This window comes from Cyprinodon variegatus, unplaced genomic scaffold, assembly GCF_000732505.1.
Source record: "Cyprinodon variegatus isolate N-32 unplaced genomic scaffold, C_variegatus-1.0 Scaffold986, whole genome shotgun sequence".
In the NCBI taxonomy this organism is placed as follows: Eukaryota; Metazoa; Chordata; class Actinopteri; order Cyprinodontiformes; family Cyprinodontidae; genus Cyprinodon; species Cyprinodon variegatus.
Genome location: NW_015151439.1, coordinates 70,169 through 84,570, shown reverse-complemented (window position 1 = coordinate 84,570; position 14,402 = coordinate 70,169). Strand labels below are relative to the sequence as shown.

Here is a 14,402-nt window from a genome sequence, read left to right as displayed (position 1 = left end):
GAAGAAATGTGCCTGTTTCTTCCAAAAAATGAAGGAAAAAATGTAGACGGCAGATTAAATCCATTGAGGTCCAAGTTTAGTCAAGCAATGTGGGAGGCGTTTGAGCAAAAGAATGATGGAGCAAAAATAGTCTTAGGTCCAAGAACCACAAAAAAGGTTTATATTTAGTTTAATTAATCTTAAAGCAAAATGGCAGGAAAAATAGGGTCACCAGAAATGAGCAAAGATATATTTTAGTCAAATTTAATTCTGTTTTTAAAGTTAGGGGTTCAGCTAACATAAAGTGCCATTTTTTAATGATATAAGTGGCAGTGACTGTATAGACCCACAATGACAAACACTATTAAAAAGTTTGCCCATTTAAAATAGGCTTCTTCAGAACACCTATAAAATAAAGAAGTGGGATTTTTCTCAATAAACAGCTCAAAATTTCTAAATTTATACATTTTTAGAAGCTCTTAAACCCCAATTTATCCATTTGAAAGTGAAATTAAAGATATGTTCATAGTAACAATGCAATAAATGTTCAGGTAGGGTTACTAATGATTGAACAAAGCTTGGATGATAATGTTAAGGCTTTTTATTTTTATTTCTCCCAGCTTATCTACAAGAAGACCCAGCTACCGTGCCCTCTTCCTTTCTTTTACGCACATTCATCCAACCTCAGTATGAACACCTCCGACATGTCGGGTCTATATGCGATACGGCACAACACATCGCTGATGGACTTCTCACGGGCCGACATAACTCCGGCGGTCAGCAGCAGCCAGGACGCTCATCACACAACGGGGGTCCACTTCGAGCCTCACCCAGACGACGAGGAGATGTGCACGCCAAAATACTTTGTCTTCAACTCACAGGTAGGAAGCAGAGGATGCTGGTCGAGCACATTTTCTGTAGCTCAAGTTTTTTTTTTTTTATTCAGAAAAAAGGCTCGGAGTGCTGACTCACAAGTAGTATAGACCCAAATTCCTCGAGGCACGAACAAAAGTTTAAGAATGAATAGAGTGGAAACAGGATTATCTGATATCACTTGAATCCCAAGTATTTGCAGGGACACGTTTGGAAAAGGTTGGGTTATCTGAGGCGTGGTTTGGACCATTGTGTGTTCAGTCTATTCATGTTAGGGCTTCTATAATCATAAATCATGATACCAGTTTGACATCTGGTATTAAGTTCCCATGTGAATTAAAGGTTACCTGCTTATGAATCACAAATAACAGTTTCCAATACCTTTAAAGATTCAAGACATTTCTAGACTTCTCAGGAGGAGTAGCCAACTCACCTTTGACCTGGACTGACATCCAAGCAGTCCATCCAAAAAAAGAAAAAGTTTTCACTATTTCAGCAGGGAACCAAATAATAAATGGTTTTTATCTCTGTTGTAGTAAAAAAAAGTTGTCTTGTCCCTCATTTATCTCATTAAAATACATTTCTTTGTATTTTGATGCATTATTTCACTTTAAATTGAAATTACAATTTATATGATTTGTTCTCAGCCCCCCCTTAGTCAGTCTTCTACAGAATAACATTTAGCTGCAGGTCTTCTTTTTTTCCTATCTAAACCCTGACTATTTTGCTCAGACCTGTAACAGCTTATGTGTTGAAATAAATTCACATTTGGATGTATTTCTTTACATATACTACACTGCAAAAAATTTAATCTAAATAAGTAATTTTTTTTCTTTAAATAAGTGCATTTTTTCTTGAATTAAGGATTTAAGTGAGACACTTTGCAAATGGAACAAGCCAATTTACACTTAAAATAAGAAAAAACAATTGTATTGTCTTATTTCAAGTGCATAGTATCTAGATATCTTATTTTAAGAGTAAAAATACTAATTCCATTGGCAAATCATCTTATTTACCTGCTCAAATTAGGGCTAAATACCTTTAATTTAAGACATTTTTACTCATTTTGAGATCGTTTTTGCAGTGTAGGACATGGCTCTGAAACCTGTTGAACCACTTGTTAATGTCAATGAAACTCTCCTTTGTGGCTGTAAAGGGAAACCAAGCATAATTAAAAAAGGAATCTGCATAAAATAAATGACTCATTGTATATTAAATGTTGTTTTGTTCTTAGATCAAAAAAACATAAACCTATAATTCATATGCTTGGTTTTACTGTATTTTTCTCAATTCCTGAGGGTTTAACTCTTTAAAAAACTTTTTTTTTCCACCCCACAGACTGCATATACTGTACCCATCCTGGCCTTTGCATTTGTCTGTCATCCTGAAGTGCTGCCGATCTACAGTGAGCTGAAAGAGTGAGTTTATTTCCTCTCATGTCAGGCAATATCATTTCCTTCAAACCTGAAAAACCAACAATATTATTTTCTAACTTGATCCCCTCATAGGAAATGTTTAGACATAGTGTGACCTTCATTAATTGTACATTTCATTGCTGTGTTTGCAGCCGCAGCCGGAGAAAAATGCAGAACGTCTCCAACCTGTCCATCCTCGCCATGCTCATCATGTACATGCTGTCGGCTCTGTTTGGCTACCTCACTTTTTATGGTATGAGCAATAATCCTCATAAAAACTGAGCGATATTAAATTATTTTCATTTATCTAAAACTGTAAAAATACATTTTATATAAAATAGGCCTATTTATACCACATACCAAAATCACAGGTCGTGTTTTTGTCGTTCTATTTGTGGAGCTATGATAACCACTCAGACTCCTGTTATGATCTGCCACTATTTGTTTAAGCAGCATCACTCTGTGCTTGGCATCACATACAAACACATTACAACCTTACCAGGAGAAAAACCAAGTAGTTCCCATCAAACTTGTCGATTTAGGCAATTTTTTTGATTACATGCATTATTTAAAATGACTCTAGGATCAAAAGTATTGAAATTTGAATGTGAAAACCGATTCTAGTACCTGAGATGTCTATATTTTAGCATTGATCCACACATCACTAATATGTGCACGGATTTGTTTGAGTGAGCTGGCTTTACAAGCTGTGATATTCCTACATGTCTGTTGCAGGTAATGTGGAGGATGAGCTACTGCACACCTTTACCAAAGTGTACAAGTTTGACACAATGCTGCTGTTGGTGCGCCTGGCCGTCCTCACCGCCGTCACGCTGACAGTCCCCATCGTGCTTTTCCCTGTAAGTACATGTCGATTCAAGCAAAGCTTGGAAGCGTCTGCCCGACTGGCTGGGCTTCACTTCTTCACCTTCATCAGAACTTTTTATTTTTAAACATAATAGTTCCCCTTAATCAATGTAACACAGCCTGAGTTTCACTCTTTTCCACTTTCGTTTCTCATCCTCATAACAGGCAGTTCGTTTATAAGGTTGCCCTGTTTGATTTACGTCAGAGCACTTAAAACACACGTAAAGACACACCTCCACTTTAAATGTTAAGCATTTGCTGCCTGTGAGTCCATGTGGTTCTCCTTACAGGGTGCAACAGAGCCCTTCTGTTTTTATTTGTCAGATTCTAGACTGAGCAGTTTTTTTCCGCTGCCACCTTGGGAAAAATAAACAGAACTCACTGTTTGGTTGCAGGTCCTTTTGTCGTCACTCAGGAACCAAGCACACAGCCTGTGGTTGTAAAACTATTAAGCTATTAATAGCTATTAGCTATTAATTTAATGTCACTAAAGCCTTTTTCTTTTTCTCAATATCTGTTCTTATTGGGTCACATGGCAACAAGTCACCAAAACGTATCGACTCTTATTCATTCACCATGTGCCCCTTATTCATTCACCATGTGCCCTTCTTCCCTCCATTTCCATATATGGTCATGGGATAATTTTAGCCTGTGCCTTATCTGACACCAGGAGAACAAAAAAGGCCCACTGGTCAGTGGAAGTTTCCTGCCTCCTTTAGGCTCACGAACACTCACACCCATGTCAGTTAATGTTATAAGCTGCCTCTGACATTGTTGTAATTACACCAGTCTACCAAAAAGGGGCAGCATTTTTCCTTTTTTTCAATACTGAAGCTGTGGCTGTAAAGCAGGCATCCCCAAAGTCGCTGTCCTGCAAGTTTTAGAGGTTTCCTTCCTCCAGCACAGCTGATTTTAATTGAAAGCTCATTAGCAGGCTTTTTTTCAACTGCAATCATCATAATCAGCAGTGCTAAAGCAGGAAAACCTCTAAAACATGAAGGACAGCAGCCCTCGGGATGCCTGCTGTAAAGCTTTAGTGACTGGAGGCAGCTTGATGCAACAAGTTTTGCATTAGTTCGAAATCAGTTCGTGAGTTTTGACATTTTTTTTTTCTCCAACAGAGAAATTTTTGTTAGCACCTTTTAGCTTTTTTTTTTTTTTTCCTTTTTTCGTAAAGCAAGGTGTGGGAAACTCAATGTTTCCCTTCCTAAGAAATCTGCTGCTGATGTTTTAGAGGCTGAGTCTCAGCAGTGGAAAAACCCTGACCCTCAGTGAGATAGCAGAGGCAGGGAAGCACGGAGCAGGCAGGGGGAGTGCATTCCTCGACATATCTTGTCGTATAATCCTCCCCCGAGTGGGCCGGACTTTAACACCCCAGCTTCACACATTCCTCGAAAAGTGTTGGTAAGGTTCAGAAATCAGCTTGTGAACGGCTCTGTTTTTAAAATACAGTCAGTGATCATTCTAATGTTGCTTATCATGACATAACAAAAAACTATCTGTTTCTTACCAGATAATAAACCTATAAGCTTAAATGTGCAAAAATAAACAACAGATTCCAAAACTGCCTTTATCTATTATTATAAAACAAAGCAGTGGGAAAAAGTGAGGAGATTTTCTTGCTGTTTCCACTGGACCAAATGTGGGGAAGTAGCAGGCAGAGGACGCTAAACAAATGCAATGACCATCAACTGGTGCATGTTGGTAAAAGCAATAAATTATATACAACAAAAATAGGAAATGAAAGCAGGATGCCAATTTTAGCTGAACTAAGCCCCCTTTTTTACAACTTTTTGTTGCTGAAGTTAAGGTTAATAGGTCCATGTTGCTTGTAGGAAGCGGCCCCTTGCAAATAAAAGCACTTCACCTCTCCATCTTGAAAGTCTTCAGATGGTAAAAAATTAGGATTACTTTCAGGTTAAAAGCGTTATCTACACATTAAGGTTTAACTAAAAACTATGTTGAGGTTCCCGTAGGAGGAAGCCTTAATTAAAATATAGCAGCACAAACAGCTTTAAACCTATGCATCAAAGTCCTTTTGTCAGAAAGCTTTTCAGAACTGGTTTTATCTGTGTGCACCTGTGGCTGCAAAAAGCTGAATCCCTTCCCTTTCTCATAAATGATTTCTAATGAACAACCTGTCTCTGTCAGCATGTAAATAAATGAGTTGTATGGCAAGTCCTGCTGAGAGAGCGCATTATTGGAGCTGTGCCTGGCATCCCTGTTAGAGATGCAGGTGTGCAGCATTAGGAATGTTTCATTAGCTCCCCATAACTATTCATACTGTAAATAAATCAGCTTCTGCTGCACATTTGGAAGACCGCGAAAGAAAAATGTGAGACATTGGACACAAAGAGCTGCTTTGTCTCACCGTTGTTCTGCCAAGTTTCCATCTGGCCTCCTGAATCCTCCTGGCATAATTGAAAGAAAACCTCAGCCGACCTTCAGCGAGAGATTAACATTAGCTTTGTCTGCAACCGTCCTTGGCTTCTGTGGCAACGCAGCAAATGTGAGCAGAGACCATACATGTATGTGTGTGTGTAACCTGAAAGTAAATGTGTGTGTAGAGGATGGGGGGGTGGCGGTCACATGAAGACATGAAGGGTGGACGCTAACCGGAGCCGGATCACACGGGGCTTTTCCGAGGATCTGGTGCATAATGAAAGGGCTTTATGTGGAGTCAGACGTGTCCCAGTTCTCAGGCCAATGAGGCCATGAGGTGTGATCTTACCTTTATAAACATTAAATCATTTCAACTTTTAAAGCAGCTACAATACTTCTGCATTATCCTGTTAATGAAACACATCTGAGATGAAACAACATGAAATATTTTAACATTATAAAACAATATAAAGTACTTTAACTACAAAACAAACATGAAATAGAAATTCTAATTTCATTTAGTTTATGGTAAAATCTAAAATATAGATTTAAAAAAATGTAATCACAAAAAAAAACTATAAAGAAAAAGTCTATTTACAAATGTTAAACCTGACCCAATGGTTGGTAATAAGTAGCTTAGTGGATTTTAGGGGAAACTAAAGTCTTTGTAATGTAGAAATGTACAATTTATTTTATCCAAAAACAAATGAATACAGACATTTAAAACCAATCAAATCTATCTAACAGCATTCAAAGGAAATGAAGGCACTACATTTTGGAAGATGTTAAGAAAAAATAAACAAGTAAAACTTTTTTCCCTTTTTTTATGATAATAACAACATAAGAATTCAAAAGCATATAAACAGAATTACCTCTTAGAGAAAACGGCAAAAAAAATAATATAAGCCTGAATTCCATTTAAAACACTTTAAAAAGCAATATTGAAGGTAAAACTAGATAAAAATGTACAATCAAATAAACTTTCTTAAAGTTTAAAAAACAGATTAGGTAAGATAAAGAAAATACTACAAACTGGATACAAATAAAAAAGCTAGTGAAGTTTAACCTAAACATTAATACCATTTTATATTTAAAAAGTTTCATATTCTATTTATACAAAATAAATGTAATTCTTAATTTTGCATTTATTATGTGTTATTTTTGTTTGTTTATTTGTCTGTTTTTAATCTGCTAACAGTGCAGTCAGTGTTTTGGACCTTTCTTTTGGTTCGTTGGCCCTGCAGAGAGCAGGTGTCACCACTAGAGGGCTCACGTTCTATTCATTGGTGCCCTTTGTTAGGGTTACAGAGGGAACTACCCCTATCAAAAAAATATGAATTTCAGTTTCTATTTTCCGTTGATGCTTGAGTGCTTCCTTAGCCATGCAAAACACTTTGAGGTTCACTTCCTCTCGATATTTTTACTTGTAAGGGCCTTTTCACTGTCACTGCTGTTATTTTCCACACTGTCAGTGTAAAGTGAAGCAGAAATAGTGTCCACATCTTGCCTCAGTCTCTCTGTATACAGTTTGTCTTTCACTTTACTAGAGTGTGTAGAGAAAATATGACCCCTTTGTATGCAGCAGATACCCCATGCTTGCTTTGTTTCTAACCGGCCAAAGCCAGATGCTTCCAGCTCAGTTCGGCTCCACGAGTAATCTCTAAGGAGCAGAGGATATATAAATATCACATGGTGAACACCAAAGGCTGTGCGCCAGGTAACAGGCTGGTGCTGAATGGTTTAGTACCTTGGAGAGAAATGCTGCATCTAGTCTCTAGTTTTCCAGGCCGTCCACGGGGAGAGAGGGAGACTGGTGGAGATGGTCTGCAGTTTAGAACAATTGGGGAAAACTTAAACATATGTGCCAAGATCTGAGTTTTAAAGCATAATGAGGACAACTTTTTGACAGTGCAAGCATCTCATTGGTGCTTTATGGTAGCGGAAGCACAAAAAATCAAGTCAAATAAAAGTTTTGCTGCACCTAGAAGTGCAGCAAAAATTAATGTCTTCTTTTTATTCAGACTTGACCTTTACTGGAGAAGATTTGATAACATCGAGTCTCTGAGATATGCAAGTCATGCTAGTTGGGCAGGTTAAGCCTCAGTTGTTTTAACATACGACACTTGAGTGGAAAGGTAAAGCACAAAAAAAAAGAGTAAGAATGTAAACTCCCAACAGTGACTCCCTCCCTCCCTCTGCGCGTTTGAGCCTGCCCTTCTCTCACTAGCGGCTGATGCAACCTCATAGTCCCATTGCACTGCAGGAGATAATCCCAGGCACCAAAGCCGACGGTGCCTTGGGTTTCTCCTGATCCCTACAACCTTTCACCCAGTAAAGGGGGGGGCGGGGGGCTTAAACAGGCAGCCTGTAGCTCGGGGGCAGAAAGGTGTCTTAGCTGGAATCTGCTAGTTTACCTCCCTCCTTTCTTAAACAAACACACACAGCTCAGGAACAGACCAGCAGGCACAGGTCTGAGAAGAAAAGGAATAAAACAGTTTTATTAATGTCTTGCAACAAATTGGGGACTTGCTTTGCTTTGCACATTTTGTAGCTTTACAAATAAAGACTTCTATGTCTTTTGGTAATTCTGCAAAAGAATTGACAATTCTGTGTCGCAGTGAGCTTGACGCAGACATTTTTGATTTATGCCCAATATTGAAGCGTGGTCTGCTCTATGTTGTTCCACGCCACAACACAAGAGGGACAATCAGGAACTAGCTGTGGGTCTAGATACGGCCGAGGCGGTGAGGAAGTGGGGGCAAGTTTGTGTGACAACGGATTGAGATGAGGGCAAAAAAGAGCGGGGATCCAGGTGGAAAAAGGGTCCCAGCGTTCTCCCGCACCTCGCTCTTCCAGCTAGCCAAGTTGTTTTCCACAATGGCGGTAACACAAACAAAACAAGCCGGTAAGGTACGAAACAGGAAATACACATAGTGTAGAGCGGATGTAGATTTGACCAATCAGAGGCCTCCTGTCTGCGGCACTGTCTGCTGACACCTACAATTTTTGAGAGGTGCACCAGAGTTTCTGCAGAAGGTGCGGGGACCAATCTGCGTTGAGATTCAGATGATCTGGTTTCTGATCATAAACCAGCCTTAACTCTGGAAAAGGGTACCCCAGTGGTGCCTATATTACTAGAGCGGGAACAAGAGAGAAAAGGTCCAATTTGTTGCGTTCCATAAGCACATAGACGAGACAGAAAGCATGTTGGCGAAGTTGCTTGTTTCCTTTAGCAGGACAGGGAATATCAATAAAGATGAATGAAGCTAAATGTAGGGTAATCCTATAAGGAAACCAGTTAGAGCAGCAGACTTGATACTTGGCCAGGGGTTTACTGCCAGCAGGGCAATGACCATAAGCATGCTCGCATGCAACGCAAACTATTCCAGATGTTGTAATCGAGCGTAACACCTAAATGTGTGTGCTTTGTGTTCTCTCAGATCCGCTCCTCCATCACCACGTTGCTCTTCCGCGGCCGGGAATTCAGCTGGATCCGGCACCTCTTGATCGCCATGTTCATCCTTGTCTTCAACAACATGTTGGTCATCTTTGTACCCACCATCAGAGACATCTTTGGCTTCATCGGTAAGTCCTGACACACACTTTCTTTTTTTAAACTCACGTGAGCAAAGGCCTGTTTCCCCTGCCCTTTGAGCAGCAGATGTTAGAAGCCTCTTTGATACTTGCAGAAAAACACCTCAATGCTTAAAATAGCTGAGTTTGATCCTCCCTCGCTCATACAGAACTTTAGAAGTACTCTACTTTTTTGCTTAGTGCAGATTGAACCGCAGCCTAAATCGTCTAGGGTCTCGTTCTGTAACTCATGGCTGTCCTCCGTGCATTTTTAGCTTGGCAGGAGGAGCATTTTGTCAGCTTTTTTACTCGCTCACTCAATATCTTAGCAGAGCACAGTCTATAGAAGGAGAGGCACATGGGAGAGTAAGGGATATCTGCTGAAGCAGTGAGAAAATTATAGCTGTGCAGATGCAATCTAACCACCAATTAAAGAGTAAAGTACTATTTTCAGCTGCAATATGATGATAATTTTAGTATTCACTCACTATAGATTGTACCAATTGAGAGAAGGCAACCTGACGCTCCATGCTTTAATGAACCCTTGGTCCTTTTATTGCAGGTGCTTCTGCAGCTACTATGCTCATCTTCATCCTTCCTGCCGCCTTCTATCTCCGCCTGGTTAAATCATTACCATTTACGTCCTGGCAGAAGATTGGGGTAAGCATGCCTTGCCTTTCATCAACTTTCTGTCTTTCTTGAAAATACATCATTAGGTGAAAGTTCAGCCATCCCCATTGATCCGTTTTCTAACCTCATATCCAATTTTTCTCTCTTTGTCTCTAGGCGTTAGTGTTCCTGCTTGTGGGAATCGTCTTCATGATCGGCAGCTTGTCGCTCATCGTTCTCGACTGGATCAATCACCCACCCGGCTCTAAAGCTGGCCATTAAAGCCGCCTCCTGTCCCAATTCTGGATTCCTATTTAAAATGGCGGCAGCCCTTCTTTTCCCACCACACCACAAGTCATCTGTGTTACTTCGCTTGCTTGAATCATTCAAAACTGTCCAGTGTATGAACTGGACGTGCTGTTTCTTGAGAACATTTTTATGTCCTGTATTTTGGAATGCAACTACTTCAGACTTTGATGTGAAACACCACAGACAGTCTGGAATTGTCATCATGATGAAGATATCTATTTCCAGCCTTGAAGACACTGATCAAATACAGTAGACAGCAGCTTTCACTTGAAGATCAGCATTGTAATTGGACCGCAGAGCTGGAAAGATGATGGCGTTTCCTGCTTTTCTCTAACTTTAAGTAACATTTATGGCTTTTGCCGCTACCCATGGAAAACCAAGCACTTCTTCAAGTATTTTATCACTTTAAGTGGAGATGCAGCAGACACCCCCACGCATGTAAAAATATGCACAGATATCAAACCATTTTTTAAGCTACTATCCACAAAATCAAAGGAAACGGTTAAGCATTACAGTGTGTTTTATTTCTTTATCAAATTGGCTTATCATCAGATTAACAATCGGATACCTCGCCAAAGTCTGCATCATTGATGATCAATTTTTCCAGCTGTGTTAAAGAAGCGAGACGGTGCTTTCAGTATTACTGTCATACAGAGCTCTGTACATGGAGGGGATGAATGTACATAATTACGTATCATTGTACATAATATCTGCGCAGACCTATTGAGGGCTCTATTTCTTCAGGTTATTTGAAGATTAATTGTCATTTCAATATATATACATGCTGGAATAACTGATCAGGCACTTAATGTTGGTTAGTCAGCTGGATGTAGAATCATTTGACATTAATTTCACTCTAGGTTATGTAGATTAGCTAAAGGTAACTAGAGTTTTAACAAATGAAAGCAGAAATACTTGAGTTTAAGATTGTTTTAGCTAAATATCTTTATCATCTGATCTCTTCGCTCATAAATGCAAAGGCCATGTTTTAACATCGTTCTTAGTCTTAATTCCGACTTTATCCACATGAAAGTTTCATGTAAAGCTAACTTAGCAGCTAGCTGTTAATGCTAGGGTGGATACCGAATGGCTTCCTATGCCCTATCTGCACTACCCCTCTGAAACCGATCGGTGTTGAGTTCGGATTGAGCTTGGATCAGTTAACCGTGCCGAGATTGATTCTTACGATCATTTGCACATCACGCTAGGGCGGTTCCTCGCCTCCTGTTGGCAGTTCAGGATACTACAACTCTCAAAAATGGCTGATTTCGATGAAAGCCTTGGTCTCTGCATCATCCCAGCTCGATTTGATACCATTTATTGTTATTAGGCTGAGAAAAGTTTATTTGTCCTGCACAGGTGATGAGATCTGTGAATTGCAAAGCTGGACAAGCCTGAAAACTCGCGAAATGACTCAGCTTAATGTAAATAGGAGACAATTCGGCCTGCTCCTGCGCTCTTTGTCATCAGAGAACCGAGCCACAGATGAACCGCGTCGAGCCCTACTGTTGAACTAGTACTACATTTAGAGCGGATTGGTTGTGTCTGACACGGCCCAGTTCAGTTGCGTTCAGTCCCATTTCAACTCAATAGTTATCTCGGTTACCTGCTTGGTCCGCTCTTGACATGGTCTAAAAAAGGGTAGCGTAAATGGGGCTATGGCTACAAGTCTGTTCTACTATCTGCTCCACTGAAAAAGCCTGCAGCATCTAAATGTAGTCATCTCTATATGCCCACTATGGTCGTCTTTCAATCAAGATCTTTTTTGAAAAGCTAACTTGACACGCGACCAATGACAACGATACTCCCATTCTAAAGGTGGCGCCAAAAACAAAAAAATCGTGAAGAAAAATTTCTATTTATAGAAATACTAAAAAAATAAGATTTTTTTATTTCTCATTTTGATAATGTTACCTTTGTGAAACCAGAAAAGATATTTACCAATGATAATACTTATTATTTCTCCCTCCTCTATGTGGAGAGCATAGAAGTCAGCACATTATTGTTTCCGATGAGATTGTAGTGAACTCAAAATAGCTGTGATTCAAAGTGTGGTTCAACAAACCCCACGGTAGATTAAATAGCTCTGTCTAATTATTGTTGGTGAGGTTTAAGGGGATCGGGTTTATGTATGTAGAGGGGTAGCTTTAACAGCTTTAACGCTGCATTTGGTTCGGAAGTTGGAGCTCAGAGGTGGAAATGATGTCAATTTAGATCCAGGTTTTATGTGTCCAGTGGCCATATTGGTTTTGAGTTTGAAGCTTGCAATATATGCTATTCCAGTTTCAGGATTAGGTTCAATTGTTAGTACTTTTGGTTTTCGAAATTTAGATTAACTCCACATTTTTTATTTATACTTAGATTTGAAATAGTATCTGTACCTTTTAACTGAATTCTGTGTAGTTTAAGCCAATAACTGTAGATGAAAGATAGCTTCCCTTTGTGTTCATGGAGTTTTTATTAACATTTACAAGGTTACTTTACTGCTTTTACTTTGAAAACCTTTTAATTTCTTTAAAATTCACTCCTCAAATCAGATTTTAACAAAAAAAATGTATCAACATTTTTTATAGATGACTTACACAGGTTTCTATTATATTCAATTTCTACCAAAATGGTCTTGTTAGGCAATAAGTTAATCGATGTACATGCTAAATCTCACTATTATAGCCTGTTCTATATGGTTTTAAAGGAGATTGATTATTTTATTTCTAGTTACCGGTAGTTAAATTTATGTTTGAAAATGATCATTTAAAGCTGTTCCCTAAATCATTAACCCTAAATGTCACATTTATCAAAACCTGGCCTGACACTTTTCCAATTTTAGCTTTGCTCGCTTACCGAACCATCTCCAGCTGCTAGCCATATATTTAGCACATAGATTAAAGAAATGTCTGTCTTCCTGCCTTAATTTGTGCTGAACTGAACAATATCTTTTTTTTATCCATTTCAAAAACACATAAGAGCCATTTTTTAAAACTGTGATAGAAATGAAATGTCTAAAAGTACTTAGGTCAATGCTAAACTAAAGTCGACTGCAATATTGTAATTCACTCTATTTCATATAAATGCCTTTTATATACACAAAATGAATGCCCTGTAAATCCGGATTTCAAATTCAAATAGTGCCTTTTGCATACTTTTCATTTCTCTTTATTCAGGCCTCCAAAACAGGTGCCTTTATTAAAGCATCTCAGATTTGTCTGATTCCACTTGCAATCGTTATGCCCTTAAGTCACATGAACACACCCAGCCAAAGTAGACATTTATAGATCCTTTGTGGATCTTCGTACGTGAAGCAGATAGATATTTCAAATGAAATAGTGTATTATGTGCAGGTTTTTGGATTACAAACATGGTCTTTTTTTTGGACAATTGTATATGCTGTGTAAATAATCTTTATTTTATGGTACACTGACATTCATCACCTTTGAGTGGGTTGTGGGGGGATCGTACTTGAGAAGCCTTTTACAATCAAGTGTTTTATTTTTATTATACATGTTATATATAAATGTGGACGAGTGTTAGACTTTTATTTCTCTTGCTGTATGACAGTAGTTTTCTTTTTTTCTTTGTAGAATGTTTTCGTTATATACATATTTTCATGTTTTAGTGTGACCTATGGATCAGAATGCATTATATCAGGAGTCAACTTCTGAAGATTTGTTTTCCCTCATCTCTTTGAATCAAGGCATTACATTTCAGTTAATCACCAGGTTCAGAAGCAAAACTCTAGGAAAGCCAAATTTCAGAAGCAATACCAGAAATCTTCACCTCAGGATATTAAAAGCCAATACCATGACAATCGTAAATTTCTAAAGGTTACTGAAGCTTGCAATGTGTATCAATGCTGTCCTAGAAATATCTTTGGTGAAGTTTAAATTTGTATAACTTTACTTGAATCAAAGCATTTGATAGCCTGATAGTGCCAGCAGGCTTTTATGTTGAAAGGGTGTTTTCTTTAACCTTGTTGAAATTTTACCAAGAAGTATACCTGTCCACACTACACATTGGCCCTCTTGAGTATCTCAGGTCCTTGGTCTGGATTCATTTGTCCCTACATTTATGATTACAGTGCCTAAGAACTTTACCTCAGCCCATGCTGTAAAAAAAAAAAAAAAACACATTTTGTGCTTGCATAGAAAAAGAAACCTTCCTGTGCTCCAAAAGAAAACACCAGCAAAAGCCGATTTGAGAGAAAGGTGAACAAAACCATCTCTTGCCTTATTTTTCTACGGACCCTCAGGCATGGAGAAGCATTGGCTCAACGTTTTTGCTGTTCCCAATGTCTTTACTCCCTGTGGATCAGGCTAAACATTCAGATTTGTAATTTACCTAGAGTGTCGTTTTTGTTTTGTATCAGTGATGTTTCATTACGGTGAACAATAAAAATGT

General features: G+C 38.7%; 1 protein-coding gene across 1 annotated transcript in view; it reads left to right on the top strand.

Annotated features, from left to right (window-relative positions):
• Positions 1-14,121, top strand: part of LOC107100553 (sodium-coupled neutral amino acid transporter 4-like) — a 32,216-nt gene extending 18,095 nt beyond the window's left edge. The window contains exons 9-15 of the mRNA XM_015399078.1: positions 535-860; positions 2,191-2,270; positions 2,420-2,520; positions 3,003-3,127; positions 8,957-9,101; positions 9,652-9,749; positions 9,876-14,121. Coding sequence (XP_015254564.1) covers positions 535-860; positions 2,191-2,270; positions 2,420-2,520; positions 3,003-3,127; positions 8,957-9,101; positions 9,652-9,749; positions 9,876-9,980 — 980 coding nt within the window. The 3' untranslated portion in view covers positions 9,981-14,121. The remainder of the gene's footprint in view (positions 1-534; positions 861-2,190; positions 2,271-2,419; positions 2,521-3,002; positions 3,128-8,956; positions 9,102-9,651; positions 9,750-9,875) is intronic.
• Positions 14,122-14,402: the final 281 nt, after the last annotated feature.